General features: G+C 35.9%; 2 protein-coding genes and 1 non-coding gene across 3 annotated transcripts; all 3 read right to left on the reverse strand.

Annotated features, from left to right (window-relative positions):
- LOC148572214 (small nucleolar RNA R71) lies at positions 1-108 on the reverse strand. The gene has a single exon (XR_015908529.1). It is a non-coding gene; the product is annotated as a small nucleolar RNA R71 (small nucleolar RNA).
- A 7242-nt stretch (positions 109-7350) lies between these two features.
- LOC107633505 (uncharacterized) lies at positions 7351-7917 on the reverse strand. The gene has a single exon (XM_016337123.1). It carries the CDS (start codon positions 7915-7917, stop codon positions 7351-7353), a length of 567 nt encoding a protein of 188 aa, XP_016192609.1.
- A 31-nt stretch (positions 7918-7948) lies between these two features.
- Positions 7949-9999, reverse strand: LOC107633506 (uncharacterized). The gene is made up of 5 exons (XM_016337124.1): positions 9817-9999; positions 9560-9729; positions 9131-9411; positions 8186-8998; positions 7949-8139 (listed from the first exon to the last, which is right to left on the reverse strand). The coding sequence occupies exons 1-5, from the start codon at positions 9997-9999 to the stop codon at positions 7949-7951; spliced, it is 1638 nt and encodes a 545-aa protein (XP_016192610.1).
- Positions 10000-20693: the final 10694 nt, after the last annotated feature.

Consider the following 20693-nt stretch of genomic DNA (forward strand, 5'->3'; position numbering starts at 1 on the left):
AAGCTTAGAGTGAATGTTCAAACCTTCATACAGAAAGAAGGTGAATCCCTCTATGAAGCTTGGGAAAGATACAAGCAACTGACCAAAAAGTGTCCTTCTGACATGCTTTCAGAATGGACCATCCTGGATATATTCTATGATGGTCTGTCTGAATTATCTAAGATGTTATTGGACCATTCTGCAGGTGGATCCATTCACCTAAAGAAAACGCCTGCAGAAGCTCAGGAACTCATTGGCATGGTTGCAAATAACCAGTTCATGTACACTTCTGAAAGGAATCCTGTGAGTAATGGGACGCCTCTAAGGAAGGAAGTTCTTGAAATTGATACTCTAAATGTCATATTGGCTCAGAATAAAATATTGACTCAACAAGTCAATATGATCTCTCAGAGTCTGAATGGATTGAAGGAATCATCCAACGGTACTATAGAGGCATCTTCTGAAGAAGAAGCTTATGATCCTGAGAACCCTGCAATAGCAGAGGTGAATTACATGGGTAAACCCTATGGAAACACCTATAATCCCTCATGGAGAAATCATCTAAATTTCTCATGGAAGGATCAACAAAAGCCTCAACAAGGCTTTAATAATGGTGGACGAAACAGGTTTAGCAATAGCAAACCTTTTCCATCATCCACTCAGCAACAGACAGAGAATTCTGAGCAGAATCTATCTAGCTTAGCAAATATAGTCTCTGATCTATCTAAGGCCACTTTCAGTTTCATGAATGAAACAAGGTTCTCCATTAGAAATTTGGAGGGACAAGTGGGCCAACTGAGTAAAAGAGTCACTGAAACTCCTCCTAGTACTCTTCCATGCAATACAGAAGAAAATCCCAAGAAAGAGTGCAAGGCCATTAATTTGACCATCATGGCCGAACCTATAAGGGAGGGGGAGGACGTGAATCCTAGTGAGGAAGACCTCCTGGGATGCTCAGTGACCAATAAGGAGTTTTCCTTTGAGGAACCAAAGGAATCTGAAGCTCATCTAGAGACCATAGAGATTCCATTGAACCTCCTTCTGCCCTTCATGAGCTCAGATGAGTATTCTTCTTCTGAAGAGAATGAAGATGTCACTGAAGAGCAAGTTGCTAAGTACCTTGGTGCAATCATGAAGCTGAATGCCAAATTATTTGGCAATGAGACTTGGGAAGATGAACCTCCCTTGCTCACCAATGAACTAAATGCATTGGATAGGCAGAAATTACCTCAAAAGAAATAGGATCCTGGCAAATTCTTAATACCCTGTACCATAGGCACCATGACCTTTGAGAAGGCTCTGTGTGACCTAGGGTCAGGAATAAACTTAATGCCACTCTCTGTAATGGAGAAACTTGGGATCTTTGAGGTGCAAGCTGCCAAAATCTCATTAGAGATGGTAGACAACTCAAGAAAATAGGCTTATGGACTAGTAGAGGATGTGCTAGTAAAGGTTGAAGGCCTTTACATCCCTGCTGACTTCATAATCCTAGGCACTGGAAAGGATGAGGATGATTCCATCATCCTTGGAAGACCCTTCCTAGCCACAGCAAGAGCTGTGATTGATGTGGATAGATGAGAGTTGGTCCTCCAACTGAATGAGGACAACCTTGTGTTTAAAACTCAAAGATCTCCTTCTGTAACCATGGAGAGGAAGCATGAAAAGCTTCTCTCACTGCAGAGTCAACCAAAGCCCCCACAGTCAAACTCTAAGTTTGGTGTTGGGAGGCCACAACCAAACTCTAATTTTGGTGTTGAACCCCCACATTCAAACTTTAAGTTTGGTGTTGGAAGGTCCCAACAATGCTCTGAACATCCGTGAGGCTCCATGAGAGCTCACTATCAAGCTATTGACATTAAAGAAACGCTTGTTGGGAGGCAACCCAATGTTATTTAATTATGTCTATTTCATTTTTATTGTTATTTTCGTGTTTTATTAAGTTGATGATCATGTGGAGTTACAAAAACTACTGAAAAATAAAAAACAAAATGAAAAACAGCATTAAAACCAGCACACCCTGGAGGAGGAGCATTCTGGCATTTAAACGCTAGAAACAAGCATCTGTCTAGCGTTTAACGCCAGAAACAAGCATCTACCTGGCGTTAAACGCTAGAAACAGGCTACATTTGAGCGTTTAACGCCAGAAACAGGCAGCAGTCTGGCGTTAAACGCCAGGATTGCACAGTAAGGGCGTTTTACATGCCTAATTGGAGCAGGGATGTTAAGTCCTTGGCCCACTGGATCTGTGGACTCCACAGGATCCCCACAGGATCTGTGGACCCCACAGGATCCCCACCACCTTCTTTTCTCTTTTTCACACCTTCTTCATATCTCTCTTCCCCAAATACCCTTCACCAATCACCTCAATCACTCTTTCCCATCAACTCTTCACCATTCACATCCATCCACTCTTCCCCATAAACCCCACCTACCTACAAAATTCAAAATCTTTTCCCTCCCAAACCTAACCCTAATGGCCGAACCCTAATCCCTCCCCCACTCCTATATAAACCCCTCATTCCTTCTTCATTTTCACACAACACAACCCTCTCTTCTCCCCTTTGGCCGAATACACCTTCTCCCTCCATCTCTGCCTTCTTTTTCTTATTCTCTTTATTTCTTTCTTCTTTTGCTCAGGGACGAGCAAATATTTTAAGTTTGGTGTGGTAAAAAGCATTGCCTTTTGTTTTTCCATAACCATCAATGGCACCTAAGGCCAGAGAATCCTCAAAAAAGAGAAAAGGGAAGGCAATTGCTTCCACCTCTGAGTCATGAGAGATAGAGAGATTCATCTCAAAGGTCCATCAAGACCACTTCTATGAAGTTGTGGCCAAGAAGAAAGTGATCCCTGAGGTTCCTTTCAAGCTCAAAAAGAATGAGTATCCGGAGATCCGACTTGAGATTGAAAGAAGAGGTTGGAAAGTTCTCACCAACCCCATTCAACAAGTCGGGATCTTAATGGTTCAAGAGTTCTATGCAAATGCATGGATCACTAGGAACCATGATCAAAGTGTGAACACGAATCCAAAGCATTGGCTTACCATAGTTCGGGGGAAATACTTAGATTTCAGTCCGGAAAATGTAAAGCTGGCGTTCAACTTGCCAATGATGGAAGAAAACGCACGCTCCTACACTAGAAGGGTCAACTTTGATCAAAGGTTGGACCAAGTCCTCATGGACATATGTGTAGAAGGAGCTCAATGGAAAGTTGACTCAAGAGGCAAGCTGGTTCAATTGAGAAGACTGGACCTTAAGCCTGTAGCTAGAGGATGGTTGGAATTTATTCAACGCTCAATCATTCCTACTAACAACCGGTCTGAAGTTACTATAGACCGGGCCATCATGATCCATAGTATCATGATTGGGGAGGAAGTAGAAGTTCATGAGATTATACCTCAAGAGCTCTACAAGGTGGCTGACAAGTCATCCACTCTGGCAAGGTTAGCCTTTCCTCACCTCATTTGCCACCTATGCAATTCGGCTGGGATTGACATAGAGGGAGACATCCTCATTGAAGAGGATAAGCCCATCACTAAGAAAAAGATGGAGCAAACAAGAGATCATGGACCTCAACAAGAGCATGAGGAAATTCCTCACCATGAAATCCCTGAGATGCCTCAAGGGATGCACTTTCCTCCATAGAACTATTGGGAGCAAATCAACACTTCTCTAGGAGAATTAAGCTCCAACATGGGACAACTAAGGATGGAGCACCAAGAGCACTCCATCATCCTCCATGAAATTAGAGAAGATCAAAGAGCTATGAGGGAGGAGCAACAAAGACAAGGAAGAGACATAGAGGAGCTCAAGAGCACCATTGGTTCTTCAAGAAGAGGAAGACGTCACCCTCACTAAGGTGGACCCATTCCTTAATCTCCTTGTTCTTATTTTCCTGTTTTTCATTTACTATGCTTTATATTTTATTTATGTTTGTGTCTTTACTATATGATCATTAGTGTTTAAGTGTCTATGTCTTAAAGTTATGAATGTCCTATGAAATCCATCACCTCTCCTAAAATGAAAACTGTTCTAAAAACAAAAGATCAAGAAGTACATAGTTTCGAATTCATCCTTGAAACTAGTTTAATTATTTTGATGTGGTGACAATACTTTTTGTTTTCTGAATGAATGCTTGAACAGTGCATGTCTTTTAAAATTGTTGTTTATGAATGTTAAATATGTTAGCTCTTGAAGAATGATGAAAAAGGAGACATGTTATTTGATAATCTGAAAAATCATAAAAATGATTCTTGAAGCAACAAAAAGCAATGAATACAAAAGCTTGCGAAAAAAAAGAAAAGAAAAATGGCGAAAAAAAAGAGAAAGAAAAAGAAAAAGTAAGCAGAAAAAGCCAAAAGCTCTTTAAACCAAAAGGCAAGAGCAAAAAGCCAATAGCCCATAAAACCAAAAGGCAAGGGTAAAAAGGATCCAAGGCTTTGAGCATCAGTGGATAGGAGGGCCTAAAGGAATAAAATCCTGGCCTAAGCGGCTAAACCAAGCTGTCCCTAACCATGTGCTTGTGGCGTGTAGGTGTCAAGTGAAAACTTGAGACTGAGCGGTTAAAGTCAAGGTCCAAAGCAAAAGAAGAGTGTGCTTAAGAACCCTGGACACCTCTAATTGGGGACTTTAGCAAAGCTGAGTCACAATCTAAAAAGGTTCACCCAGTTTTGTGTCTGTGGAATTTATGTATCCGGTGGTAATACTGGAAAACAAAGTGCTTAGGGCCACGGCCAAGACTCGTAAAGTAGCTGTGTTCAAGAATCAACATACTGAACTAGGAGAATCAATAACACTATCTGAATTCTAAGTTCCTATAGATGCCAATCATTCTGAACTTCAATGGATAAATTGAGATGCCAAAACTATTCAAGAGGCAAAAAGCTACTAGTCCCGCTCATCTGATTGGAGCTAAGTTTTATTGATATTTTGGAATTTATAGTATATTCTCTTCTTTTTATCCTATTTGATTTTCAGTTGCTTGGGGACAAGCAACAATTTAAGTTTGGTGTTGTGATGAGCGGATAATTTATACGCTTTTTGGCATTGTTTTTACATAATTTTTAATATGATTTAGTTATTTTTAGTATATTTTTATTAGTTTTTAAATAAAATTCATATTTCTGGACTTTACTATGAGTTTGTGTGTTTTTCTGTGATTTCAGGTATTTTTTTGCTGAAATTGAGGGACTTGAGCAAAAATCAGATTCAGAGGTTGAAGAAGGACTGCAGATGCTGTTGGATTCTGACCTCTCTGCACTCAAAGTGGATTTTCTGGAGCTACAGAACTTCGAATGGCACGCTCTCAATTACGTTGGAAAATAGACATCCAGGGCTTTCCAGAAATATATAATAGTCCATACTTTTCTCGAGTTTAGATGACGCAAACTAGCGTTCAACGCCAGTTCCATGTTGCATTCTGGAGTTAAACGCCAGAAACAGGTTGCAAAGTGGAGTTAAACGCCAGAAACAGGTTATAAACTGGCGTTCAACTCCAAGAAAGACCTCTCCACGTGAAAGATTCAATGCTCAGCCCAAGCACACACCAAGTGGGCCCCAGAAGTGGATTTCTGCATTATTTACTTATCTCTGTAAACCCTAGTAACTAGTTTAGCATAAATAGGACTTTTTACTATTGTATTAGACATCTCTTGGGACGTTTAGTTCTTAGATCATGGGGGCTGGCCTCTCGGCCATGCCTGGACCTTGCTCTTATGTATTTTCAACGGTAGAGTTTCTACACACCATAGATTAAGGTGTGGAGCTCTGCTGTTCCTCATGAATTAATGCGAAGTACTATTGTTTTTCTATTCAATTCAAGCTTATTCCTGTTCTAAGATATTCATTCGCACCCAAGAACATGATGAATGTGATGATTATGTGACGCTAATCACCATTCTCACCTATGAACGCGTGCCTGACAACCACTTATGTTCTACATGAAGATGAGATAGAATGAGTATCTCTTAGATATCTAATACAGGGGACCGAGTCTGAGATATTAGAGTCTTCGTGGTATAAGTTAGAACCCATGGATGGCCATTTCCGAGATCCAGAAAGTCTAAACCTTGTCTGTGGTATTCCGAGTAGGATTTGGGAAGGGATGGCTGTGACGAGCTTCAAACTCGCGAGTGCTGGGCGTAGTGACAGATGATTAGCCATGCAGTGACATCGCATTGGACCATTTTCACAGAGAGGATGGGATGTAGCCATTGACAACGGTGATGCCTTACATACAGCTTGCCATGGAAGGGAGTAGGAATGATTGGATGAAGACAGCAGGAAAGCAGAGGTTCAGGAGGAACAACAGTATCTCTATACGCTTATCTGAAATTCTCATCAAGGAATTACATAAGTATCTCTATCCTAGTTTATATTTTAATTATATTTTTATTGTCAATTCACCATAACCATTTAAATCCGCCTGACTGAGATTTACAAGGTGACCATAGCTTGCTTCAAGCCGACAATCTCTGTGGGATCGACCCTTACTCACGTAAGGTTTATTACTTGGACGACCCAGTGCACTTGCTGGTTTGTTGTGCGAAGTTGTGACAAAGTGTGATTCACGTTTGAGAGCACCAAGTCTTTGGCACCATTGTTGATGATCGCAATTTCGTGTACCAGCCTGCTACACTAACACATGGATCAAACACGAATTAGACTTTTAACCCAACAAAATATAATGTTTGTCATTATCATTTATTTTATTGTTTACTAAACTCGGTAGTATAAAGTCAGAGGCTAAGTGAATCTCAAACAAAAGGTCAATGTTTCGGCTATGGGTCAGAGTAGTATAAGTAGCCGGAATTGGAAACTTAGAATATGGGTTTTCAGATCTTGGGGTTGATCTATATTTTGGGTTTTCTTTGAATGTACTTTTACTAGTGTTAAACCCATGCGATACATGGGCTTACATTTTAATTTGACATGATAAATCAAAAATAATATTCTATAATCATAAATTTCTTGAGTTTAGTATAACACTATCATTGTCATTATATAATAAACATATTGAATATGATGTTTTATCTTTATTCAAAGTAAAATGCAAATAGAACCATTTGAAGTCTATAATATTCTTGAACTATAAGGAAAGAGACCTGAAAAATAATAACATATATAACTGTACTACTAGCATGTCAATTTTACACTAAACTTTATATCAAAAAGCTAATAAAAATTTATTGACAACCTAGTATTTGATTAACCTCATTAGAAAAGCAATTGGCATATGATGTGATGCTCCCTGTTACACATTTCATTTCAAGTCTGAAAGTAGAGCTATAGATAAATTAGTTGTATCTATCGTAAATATTTGTACAAAAGTGTAATCATAACATGTTATTAAAATGAAAATACTATTTTTCTTACCTAAATATTATTAAGAACTTCTTTGAACACGACATTTGTTGTTGATGACTTTGGATTGCCGTCTTCGTCTAGAATTAGAACCTTGAGTCTACTGTGACCCTTAACTCTTAACCAAGCAATGTAAAGTTGTCCAAAGATGAACACTGATTTTGTCAAGTAAAGTCCTATATGCAATAATGATTGATCCTTACTCTTGTTGATGGTCATTGCAAAGGACACTGTTAATGGAAATTGTCTCCATTTGAACTTAAATGGAAATCTTGAATCTGAAGGTACCAAGTTCATTCTTGAAATGTACACTTTGTCGCGAATATTTCTATCGGTCACTACCGTCCCTCCAATTATGTTGTTGTCAAGTTCGTTAACTATCCTTGTCCCGTTGTATAAACCTGAAGTCTGGTCTATGTTTTGCAGTAGCATTATAGTGACTCCTGGCTTCAAAGTCAACTTATGGTTGGATAGTCTGGAACATTTGATTTCATTTAGAAACTCTGGTGTGAACCACTTTTGTTGAACATCTTCATTCTCAAAAGCTTGACATGTTGTGTTAGAACTTAGACACCCCATTTCCTTCCCTGGGAAGATTGTCAAGACAAAATCATTTTACATTCTCGACACTCTCAAGCGTGGGTGTAAGAATTGTCCTACTCTGAAAATACCCGTAATCTGACATGTTTTGTAACAAATCTGGATATGCAAAATCTTCCAAATGAAAGAGAGGGTCATCAACAGTTGTAATCATCAGATCATTTGGAATTTCAACTTCTAACTCATCACTAACTAATATTTCTATTTCCAACATCAAGTATCCAATTAGCAAATCTTTTCATTCTACCACCATGTTGATCTGAATAAGACATTAGAAGCCTCATGTTCGTATGCAGCTTTAGAACCTTACAAAACGACCACAAATGGGATGAGTTGATAGCTAATGACAATATATCGTGTCTAGACTCTTTCGGAATCACCGAAAGTATCTGTCTGAAATCACCTCCTAGAACCACAACCTTATCACCAAATGGTTGATGTGTCTTATGTTGGTCGGCTGACATAAGATCCCTGAGCATTCGATCAAGTGCATCAAAGCATATTTTATTGAACATTCGAGCTTCATACCAAATTATTAAGCTACTTTGGATGAGCAGCCCAGCCTTCAAACTGCCATGCTTGATTTTGTAAGTATATTCATCAGTAATTGTAATGGGTATTGAAAACCTAGAATGAGCCGTTCTACCAGTAGGCAGGAGTAAAGACACAATTCTACTGGATGTGACATTTAAAACAATATTTCCTCTAGATCGAATAGTAGAAGAAAGTCCATTCCAAATAAATGTCTTACCACACCCACTATGCCCATAAACGAAGTAAAAACCACCAGAGTCTATAATAACAGCATTGAGTATCTCAGTGAATACTAATCTTTGCTTATCCGTCATCTTTTGTTTCTTATATAAGTTTGTATTAGTCAACTCATTTGTGTCATATGCTAACTCTTCCTCTATTAGCTTATTCTGTAAAAAACGAACATCAGACAACTCAGGATATGGCATTGATTGATAGTTTCTTAAAGACCTCGCATTGCTGTTGAGTATCTTCTCAATCTCAATAAGGCAGAGGTTTTTTAATTCGTCATCAGTCATGTTTAGTCCTAACAAAAGCACATGATGGTTTTATGAAATATTTAATAAGTAATTTCAAAATAAAAACCGTTAATATTATTAATAAAAATAAAGTAATTAGAGAATACAATCTTGATATAAAAAATTACATAGTGAAATACCTTGATTTTTCAATGCTTTTCTCCTCTCGTATAGTATTTCGTCAGCTAATAATGTCCAAGTTGCATTCCAAACACGATCTGGTTTACTAACGCTATTAGATATCAGTAGCAACACAAATATTTTTCTCAATTGATGACCAGATATAAGTTCAGCTACCTCATTAATAGCTGCAAAGAATTCCCTATCGTCACACAGTAGTCCGATGGAATAGCAAGCATCTTGGAAGTTAGAATGTAATCCCATTAACTGTCCTAATAGAATCATATCATGTGCAACCGCTCTAAATAGTTAACAAAATTCTCATATAGTAGATATCACCTGTACTTGGTGGAACATAGTTTAACCTCCCGATAGAATACCCTCTTTTGTGTGGATGTCATTCCCTTACTTCTTTATCATAAATAACTTGATTTGGAAACTCAGCATACGTCAAAGTTTGACCTGCTTCAAATTCTTTGTTGGCCTCCGTCCATGCTAAGAACATCGTACATTTTTCTTCCTCTTCTTCCACGATTTTCTCAAGATCGCCATCATTTTTAAAGATGATATTTTGCTCTCCAGGAAAATAAAAGGTTAATCTCGTCACTAAAGACCATCTCTGATGAATATCATAAGCCAAATTTCTTCACACTTCACATGAAGACAAATACCTACAATCATAAAATTGTTTGATCTCATCAATAACCTGAGCATCCTCTCCACTGGAAGTTTCCTTTGAAACTCCTACTGCTACCCTGTCTAGACCTTTATTCACATACTTGAATAAATATTTGATAACATTTGACTTGTTGCTGTATTCTACATTAACAAGTGCTTGATAAAACATCAGTAGATATGCATTGTATGGAACCACATTCTTATTATCCATATGTACTCCCTTCTTCTCAGTAACTACTCCTGTGTCTCATTTTCTATATGATGGGTATCCACTATCATCGATAATTGTGGTGCTACTGAATATTTTGGGATAATACTTGGTGCAGTACCCAGCTTTCATGCAGGGAGATTTTAAGAAAGTTCTACCACATAGTCCATGAATCATATATGTAGACACAGCTCTAAACAATTTTGGGTACCGAACAGGATCGGGCAACTCTGATGATACTAACCAGTTAATTTGAATTGTCGTTGTTATCTTGTGGTCTCCACTCAACCATAAAAGAATATAAACATGTGGTAGGCATCTTTTTTGAAATTCCATTGTGTATATTCCTTATAACAAAAAGATAAAAAAAAATATGTTATAAATAAACTATCTAAATTGTTAGATTAGGAATAATTTTATTTAAAAAGTATTTAAAATTTAAAATATAATTTATAAATAATTTTTTAAATTAATTCATCAACAATATTAAAATAATTACTTAACAATCTAAGAAAATGTATTTAAAAATTTAAAAAGTAACAACCTAAGTAAATAATAATTTATGATTTATAAATAAAATTTTAAATTTTTTTAGTGACGACACCTAAGCAAATAATTAGTTCAACAATATTAAAACTAAATACCTAACAATCTAAGAAAACATATCTAAAATTTAAAAAGTAACAACTTAAGTAAATAATAAATTATAATTTATAAATCACTAACAAAAGTCCTAATACATCCTAACTAACAAAAATTTTCAAATGTAGAATTGTTATAGATATAATATCAACTTACATCCTAACTAACAATATTTTTAAATTGTTATATTGTTTAAAAAGTTGCTAAAATACAGATAAAAATAATATATTTGTTATCACGTAGATAAACTTGAATTAAGAGTTGTTATCATGTTTAAATTGTTATCATACTCATCAATTCTTTGTTTTCATGTTGAAAACCCTAAAAATGATTTTTTTTTTTAAATAAATACACGTCAAAAATTAAAAACCAATTTAATTATATAAAAATAGTTCATATTAAAAATTTAAAACTTTATGACATCAAATACTATATTAGAAATTAATAAAATATCAATGGTGTGAATTGAAAAATAAAATCATAAGTAATAATCAAATAATATCAATTTATATTGTTAAAAAAATTCTAAGTTCCAAACATAAACATTAAAGAAAAAACAAAAGAAAAATAACAATTCAAGAAAAAATAATATTTTCCCAAAACAAACAAATGTTTTTGGCATTATTTTATTAGATAGACTCTAAAGAGAAATTCTAAAACATGTACATTCAAATTCTCAATTTTATTTTTTAATTTTGATCATCTTGCAAGTTGAGGTATCTCCTTCTGCTCCCAAATCTTCGGACTCCGAGAATAATCGCTTGGTTAGCGTAATAGTATTTTCTAACATCTCGGAATCACCATTGTCCACAACTTTATTAGAGAATTCAAGTAATAAATTTTGTACAAAATATTATGTTAAATTAAATACATCATTTTCACATTTTATTTTAACTCAATAATTTTTTTAAATAAAATTAGACTTTAACTTTAAAAAATATATATTTTTTGAATAACTACCTTTGCACCTTCTATTTTCTCTTTTTCAATGACTAAGGATGTCTTTGAGGTTGGAAGCAAACTACCGGTATAGTCAACATCCTGAAATTATAATTAATTAATTAATAATTATTTTATATAATTAGATACTACCAATGACCAAAGAATAAAAAAATTAATTCATTTTTAATAGAAATTACCATTGTAACTGTACCCATAATTTGAATAGGGTGAGCCTTTCTGAATTTATTTATGAGATCCACAGTATCAGTCATCTTTCTAACTTTATAAGAAGGTAAAAAATGTGGATTATCAGATATTTGGACTTCAACAATAAAGAGAAGGTCTTGTCAATTAAGTTGAGCAAAAATATAGATGTATCTGATAGATCTCTCTTCTGCAAGTATCATTTAACATATTAATAATAAAAAAATAGTTTTAAGCTAAAGAATAAAAAAAACATATACTCCTATTTTTAAATTGAATGACATTTTTGTAAAACCCAATCAAACCGTAATTAATTAAATAATAAATTAAATATGAGTGAATATGGTTAGAAAATTTAGCAATCGGAATTTGATAATTTAAATATGATATTTGGACTTAGTGGATTTTTTTGAGTCAGAAAACTTAGTTTCTGTGTAAAAACACGCACCAAAAATTTGACTGGCAGTACCGGCTGAGATCTGTCTGGTACTGCAGCTGAGAAAATTAATTAGAAGTGAATAAGGCTAAGAAATAAGAATTTATAATTTGGGAAGATAGAAATATTTAAAATACGATTTAAAACTCTAATCTTAAAGGTTTTGGCCCAAAATTGGGCCAACAGGCTAAACCGATTGAACCAGGCCTAAGTGGCCCAAGCCCACACACATATAAGCCTCATAACTTAGCAAAGTTCAGCAACATATCCCCCCATTTGAGTGAAGCAAGGATTGCTAGAGAGAATAGAGAAGGGAGAGCAAAACCCTAACTCCACCCAACTTTAAATTACCATAACTTTCTCTCTGGTGCTCCGATTGATGAGCTGTTTATGGCCACGCATCGCTCTACTCATCCTCTACAATCCTATCTAAGTTTTGTGGTGATTATTTTGCTCTCCTCTGTTCATTTTTTGTTTTTCCTTTAAATTTGAATTTGGTTGTGGCTTTTGAGGAAATCTTGTGGTTTTGATTGTTTATGGTACTCTAGTATGAGCCATTGGTGAGTTCCATCAACTAATTTTGTAGGTTAAGATAAAGAACCCTCTAACCCTTGTAATTTATGAGATTTTGTGAGCTCTAAGTTGATGTATGTATGTAATGTGTGTATTAGAGTATTGGGTACGCTTTTGGAACTTGAAATTCGCTTGAGGAATGGTTGGGTAGAGCTTGGAGCTGAGACTTGGTGAGATTTCACAAGTTGAGAGCTTAAATTTGACTTTTAAGAGGTACGGTTTAAGTTTTATTTAAGTACCATGTGGTGTGATGAGAATTCCTAGGTTAAATGTCTTTAGGATTAGGTTTGAATTATGTATTTGGATGAATTTGATATGTGTATATAATATTTGATGGTATTTAAGGGTTTTGATGAGATTAGAGTAATAGTGCATAATTGGTGTGTTGTTGAGATTAGTATTAGATGATGAATTGTCTGAATTGTGAGATGTACATGTATATATGTATATATATATTGATTTTATGAATGTTGGGCCGGAGGCCGAAAAAAGGTGAGTTGATGTGTGTGTTATGTGATGTTATATGAGATTGAATGGATTTTTTGTTAGTGAATGTGTGAGTGAATGGAATGATTGTTGAATAATGAGAATTTAGGAATTAGGTGTGGAATTTGATGAATTTGGGTTGAATTAGGTAGATGAGATAGGTTTGAATGTGGTTGAGAGTAAATAGGTGAATTTGATTGGTTTGTGGTCAATTTGATGAATAAAAACTATTTTGGCTTGTGGACATTTGGAAAGATTGGTAAAAGTCATTTTTTGTTAAAAATAAATTTTTGGCCAACTTCGGCGGTTTGTAACTTTGTCATCAGAGTTGAGAATTATTCAAAACTAGATTTTTATGAAAGTTTATTTAACGATCTTTTCAACGGTTCAAGAATGGTTGAAGAAGAAATTTTGAGGAAAAAGTTATGAGGTTTTGAAAATTAGACTAAAAAACTGATTTCTGCAACATATCAGATTTTCTGGTTTCTGATATGGATGCGTACGTGGCTCTGGACATGCGTACGCAGACCTTCGCCTCTGCCAAGTGCCATTGCGTATGCGGACACTACTTGCGTACGCGGACACTACTTGCATACGCGATATGGTCCAAAATTAGTGTATGCGTACGCGGCCCTTTTGCATGCATATGCGGACACCCAAGTTTTCAGTTTGTGTGTACACACACTACATGCATGCGTACGTACACTTTCCAGAATTTGGAATAAAAGTGTTTTTATGACTTTTAACCATTCCTTTAGCCTCCTAAACCTTTATAAACTTTGATATGGGTCAAGGGCTGGTGGAATTGAGGATGGAAGAGTTAGGGATAAGGCCAATGAGTTAAGTAAGTGAAATTGAAAGAAATGAAAAAGATGTTAAGTGAACATGATGGTTGGTGCGTGAAATTAGAACTCGTACAACTTTACCGATAAGTGCACCGGGTCATCCAAGTAATACCTCAGGTGAGTAAGGGTCGATCCCACAAGGATTATCAAACTGAGCAAGCAATAGATATCTTGTTGAACTTAGTCAAGCAAACAGTAAAAGATTATTGTTGGTGTAAAACGCATGATAAACCACTATTTTAGGGTTTATTTTGGATTGAATTGAGTGGATTTTGTCAACTATTTTTACAGTTATTCATATAAATTGCATGTTTTTGAGATTCCTTCCTAATTTGTACTTAAGAATGAAAACATGCTTTCTAGGCCTTGAAATTGCTAATTTTTAATTCACTTTAATTCCATTCAATGCCATGATATGTTTGTTGAGTAATTTCAAGTTCATAAAGGCAAGGACTGGATGGAAGAAGTGAAAAGAAAAGAATGCAAAGTGGAGAATTCATGAAGAAATGAGCAATTGCAGAATTCATGGCGACGCGTATACGTGGGAAGGAAATCTGCCAGGCGACGCGTACGCGTGACCCATGGGTACGCGTGACAAGTGTCACGTGACCAACTTAAAGGCAATACGCTGAGGGCAATTTCTGAGCCATCCAGGCCCAAATCCAACTCATTTCTGAAGCTATTAGAGGCTAAATTTAAGATGGATCAAGGGGAGCAATTAGATTAGCTTAGCAACATGTTTTAGGGTAGTTTTCTAGAGAGAGAAGCTCCCTCTTCTCTCTAGAATTAGGGTTTTTAGTTTAATTGCATCTTAGATTTAGGTTTTATTTCTTGCTTTAATTTAGTTTTCTTTGTAATTTCTTGTTCCTACATCTTTATTCTCTTAGTTTTACTTGTTAATTTCCCATTTGTGCCCCCTTTTAGTTTTATGAACTCTTGTTAACTTTGATTTTCTTTAACGCAATTTGATGTCTCTTTGTTTATTATTGCTTGATTGAGTTGTTATTGTAATTTTCTTACATTGGGTAGTTGTAGAATTTATCATTCCTTGCAATTTTACCATGCTTTCCTTTTATGCCTTCCAAGTGTTTGACAAAATGCTTGGTTGGATTTTAGAGTAGTTTTTAAGTATTCTTGGCTTGGAAAGAGAAATTAGGCAATCTTGAGTTATTAATACCCAACTTATGTTGGTAATCTAGAGTTGTTAGTTAATATTGTTTCCATTGACGCTAATCTTTTGCTAATTCAATTAGTAAGTTGATTAGGACTTATAGATTGAGATTATCTAGTCTTATTTGATTTTTTCCAGTTATTGGAGATGATGAAATAGGCTTGACTCTTGATAATTATTGTATGATAATTAATGACTAGGATAGAAAGTATTAATTCTCAATCCTTGCCATGAATGCCTCTTTTTAGTATTTGTTATCTTTAGTTATTTGGTTTATTTTTCTTGTCATTTAAATTTCTTGACATTTAATTTCTTGCATTTTTATCAACCCACCCCGTGAAACTTATAACCAATAATTGAGCACTCGATTGTAATTCCTAGGGAGAACGACCCGGGACTAATACTCTCGGTTATTTTTATTGGGTTGAACTTGTGACAACCAAAATTAAACTTTGATGGAGGATCCATTGTTGGTCTAGACTATGCTTGCAACGAAGTGATTCAATTTATTGAGGAATTATAGATCAACATAAATTCTAACATCAAGTTTTTGGCGCCGTTGCTGGGGAATTGCAAAGGTGTGCCTTATTATTAGTTATTGTATATATTATGAATATGTTCGCCTTTTGTTTCTTTGTTAGTTTTTGTTAGTTTTAGGACTTGGTTTGCTTATTTTTGTCAGTTTTTGTTTTTATTTTCTATTGCTATTATGAATTCTTATCCTTTAGCCTATGAGTCTGCTTACAACTATGTTGTAGGAAATGGAGATTACAATGAGAACATGCATCAAGGATGGAACAATCAAAAGTGGGAGGAGCCTCAAGCATATGATCAACCTTTTTGGCAACAACCTCCTCCAACTTACTATGAGCAAGAGCCATTCCAAGATGCATACCAATCTGATGGCTATGGTGAACCTCCTTGTGATTATCAATAACCTCCACCATATGCCTATAAACCTCTTCCACAATATAGCCCTCAACCATACTCACAAGCTTCATACCACCAAACACCTTCATATGATCCTAATCCTTATCTACCATACCAACCACCATATGAGCCATACTTAGAACCACAACAATTCCAATACCCATACTCCCAAGAACCACCTCAATATACACCATCTACATATCCTTATCAAGATGAACTACCTTCCTATCATGAACCCTTCCTCCTAAGCAATGAACCCTTATATCCACTCCAATCTCCAATGGATAACACCCTTGGTCTTGTTCTTCAAGGGAAAAGAGAGATGCAAAGGACGGCACTAGAATTCATGGCTACCTTGACCGAGGTAGTAAATAATTTAGCCTCCCTACGCTTCGACACTCAAAGTACCCCCATGGCCGCATGTGGAGAATCTAATGAGGAGCGTAGCATGAAGGAGAGATTAGAAACTCCGATGAAAAATGAGGAATGTGACTTTGTATTGGAGCAATTAGAGGAAGCCGTAATTGTTGAAGAGGAAGAACTAGTTGAAGACTTAGGAGATGCAGAACCTCCATGAGAATCTAGAGTTGTAGAGTATTCCTCCAAGAAGCTTGAAATTGATGTTGAGGAGGATAGTGCACAATCTCCAAGGCATGTTCCTATGAAGAATTGGACGGAATAGATCAAGAGGCAAGTTCCCTTGGTGACGATGATCATGAATCAAGCCCTCCTAGTGATGAATTTGCATCCGCAAGTGAACTCCTTGAGTTTGAAGAACCTTCTCCTGATGAAATTGAAAGCAACGTTGAGGTAGATTTCTCTCAACCTCCAGTTTATGATTTGAGTGACGGAGAAGAGTTGGGGGAACTTAGTGAGAAAATGATTGAAATTGAGGCATTATGTCAAGAGGTAGAAGTCCTTCGAAAAAGATGGACGGGAGTGAAATTTGCTTTGTCAGGATCATTGGAGACTTTTCTACCTAGGTTACCATCTACTCCTCTATTTGACTGGGTAAAACTTATTTCTCTTAGCTTTATTATCCCACTTGAATATGGTTTGCTCGAAACGGATGGCCAACTTAGGGCGCTTTGTGGAATGAAGCATAAGAGAAGGATGTTTAGTGGTTGGCGTTGTAAATCTAGGCTCATTATGGTTAAAACTTCAAGGATTAGATGCAAGGGTTGGACTAGTGCTCAATTGGTTAGATCTAAGAGAAGAGTTTGGTACTTCATTAAGAATTCGGCTTGCTTACCACCCGAGTGGAATTACAAAGCTAACTTTGAAGACAGGTGCGAAAATAAGATATGGGATCCTGGATTATTACATGAGGATCAACTTTGGGAGCTCATAGCTTGTTCGAAACTCCATCAAGGCTCGGTAAAATCAATTAGTAATCTTGGAGCATTTTGGAGATCCAAGCATTGTTGGAAGTTCAAGGACCAATATAAGCATAAGCCGCCATGACAAAGAGCTCCCCCATATGTCCAACTTAAGGACAATAAATAAAAGTGCTAGGTGGGAGACACTCCACCATGGTAAATTCTTCCCATTTTTCCTTTTGTTTATATTGGTAATAAGTTGAATTTTCATTTTTAGTTACGTTTATTTAGTTTAAGTTGTGGTTTAGCTTGTTTGATAATATTTAGCATTGCTTTGGTAGCTTGTTAGTTTCTCAATAAGCTTTTGAAAAAAAAGGGGGCTGTCACGCGTAGACATGACCGACGCGTGCGCATTGATGCCCAAATTTTGATGCTGCTACTGCATGGTACAAAAACCAGAAAGTTGTGCTGGAACCATGCAGCTAAGGTGCGAGGAGCACGATGTACCTCGACACGTACGCATCACTTTCTTCTGGAGCCCCTCATGCGTGTGCATGGCCGACACGCATGCGTCACCAGTGTTTATTTCCTTCCACGCATACGCGTGGTTAACGCCTCCGCGTCGCCTCCCTGCCCTGTTTCTCCTCTCTACTTCTTCTTTCTTTATTTCTTTCCTACTCATTCCTCTTCCTTTCTTACTTTCTTCTTTTCCCTCTTTTCAAAGTTTCACTTCTCATCTTTACTCTCTTTCATTCGCTTTTGTTTATTGCATTTGCATACTTTCATTTATTGCATTTTAACTTTGTTGCTTATTCTTATTTTCTTTTCTAAGTTTGTTATTTTAATATTGGTATTGAATTTTCCTACCCGGCTGTTGAATATTTCTTGGATAGTTATGGTGCTTCGTGACTTGTTTGGTATTGTTGCAAATCTTGCACCACACACAAAGATTAGTGCTTTAGCCCCTTCTAACTCAATAACCATATTTTTGTGCTTCATTATCATTAAGTTAGGATGGGACCGTAATCTCTCATGCTTATAACTAATCTTACTTGTGTAAATTCTTGTTTGAACTTGATGCTTCCGAGTGTTCTCTTTATGCCATTTACTTATACTTTGACTTTACTCTTGCATCAAGTGTTAGTTGACATGCCCTTTGCTTACATTGTTTTCTCACTTACATGTTATAGCTACCATGTAGTTGAGAATCCCACTCTTATTTGGCATTAACCGCCACCTATATTCTATTTGCTTTATTTTTGGGCTTAATCTTCCGTCTTTTCTCCCCTTTCAGGCTGGCCACCAAGAAGGGAAAGGAAAAGCTTCTAAATAAGGCGAAAAACAAGTCCCTCTGCACAATATTTTGAAGAAGCTCATCAGTTATAGCAACCCACCCTAATCCACCTTGCTCATCTTTGCATGCACCGAGGACGGTACAATCTTTAAGTGTGGGGAGGTCGAGACCAACTTCCGTGGGTAACTACTTCCTTTTCCAATACCAATTCTTAATTTTCTTTGTTAGTTAGTTGTTGCATTGCATGATATTTAGAGTTTGTACATATTCTACTACTTCTTTCTTACTAGGACTACTTGGTTGAAGTGATGATTTCTTTTCCAAAAAAACTATTTTAGGACATTTCGCTAATTTGAATAAAAACTTTTGTTGAACTTGCTTGAAGAAATTTATTTTGGAACATAGTTTTAGAGCTAGAACACACAAACCCAGTGAGATTTTGGGCCTAATTGATTGGTTGCATCTTATCAACCAATATTTTGTTTCAGTGTGTGTTATTCTCTCTACAATTGTGATCTTTGTCTTGCTTGATTCTATATTTACATCGTTTGATGTATGAATGCATCTATATGATTGAGGCCTTTGTTTCACTAAGCTTACATACCCAAATGGCCTTACCCTTTTCATCATCATTTGCAAACCAATGTTGAGCCTATTTTAACCCATTTGTTCTCTATTTTAGCACATCACTAACTCTAAGCAAAAAACAATAAATATCCCTTATTTGAATCCTTGGTTAGCTTAGACTAGTAAGAGAGTGCATGATTTAAGTGTGGAGAAATTAGGTTTGGAAATACTTGGTTTAAGAATTGGATATTTTATATTTTTTATGAAAATGTGAACAAAAATAGTTGAGCACATGTTCGTGCATTCAATACCTTAATCAATTGCATTGATCTCTCGTATATATATATATATATATATATATATATATATATATATATATATATATATATATATATATATATATATATATATATATTATCCACCACATATATAAAAATCAAAGAAAAATAAAAAGAAGAAAAAGAGAAAAAGAAAGCAATAAAAGGGGACAAAATGTCCCAAAGTAAATGGTGGTAGCAATGCATATGTATTGTACTCAAAATGGGGATGCATGAATATGCAGTAAAAGATAGTCAATGGGTAGTTAGGTTTGCATTTTGATTACATGGATTGTCTTAGGTTAGGTGGGAAATTTAGGTTAATCAAGGATTCAAATTTTAGTCCACTTAACCAAATACATTCCTGCCTTGACCCTAACCCCATTACAACCCTTGAAAAGACCTCTTGATATGTGTATTCATGAATTAATTTTTTTTGAATGGTAGAAGAAGAGCAAGCCTTAGAAAGCAGGATTAGTAGAAGACTGAGTGAATCAACCCTCAAACACTGGAGAGATTAGAGTGTAAACACTTCCGGTGAGGGTTCAATGCTCAATTCTTTGTTCCCAGCTTTCATGAGCTTTTTTCTTGCAAGTCTATTTGTACTTCATTTTGTGATTTGAATTAGTGTAATTCTTTAATCATCATACTATTTCAGCCCTACTTGTTCATATATGTTCTTGGAGATTGATTTACTTTTAACCAAGTAGGTAGAAGCATTTTGCATTGAGTTGCATATATCTAGGTTGCATTTAATAAATCCTACCATTCCTCTTCACCCCTTTATAGCTTCTCTTGAGCTTATCATGAGGATATACTAATGTTTAAGTGTGGGGAGGTTGATAAACCACTAGTTTATGGTTTATTTTGGATTGAATTGAGTGGATTTTGTCAACTATTCTCACACTTATTCACATAAATTGCATGTTTTTTAGATTCCTTCATAATTTGTACTTAAGAATGAAAACATG

Source organism: Arachis ipaensis, chromosome B3 (assembly GCF_059453495.1).
Source record: "Arachis ipaensis isolate K30076 ecotype BB chromosome B3, ASM5945349v1, whole genome shotgun sequence".
NCBI classification, from domain to species: domain Eukaryota; kingdom Viridiplantae; phylum Streptophyta; class Magnoliopsida; order Fabales; family Fabaceae; genus Arachis; species Arachis ipaensis.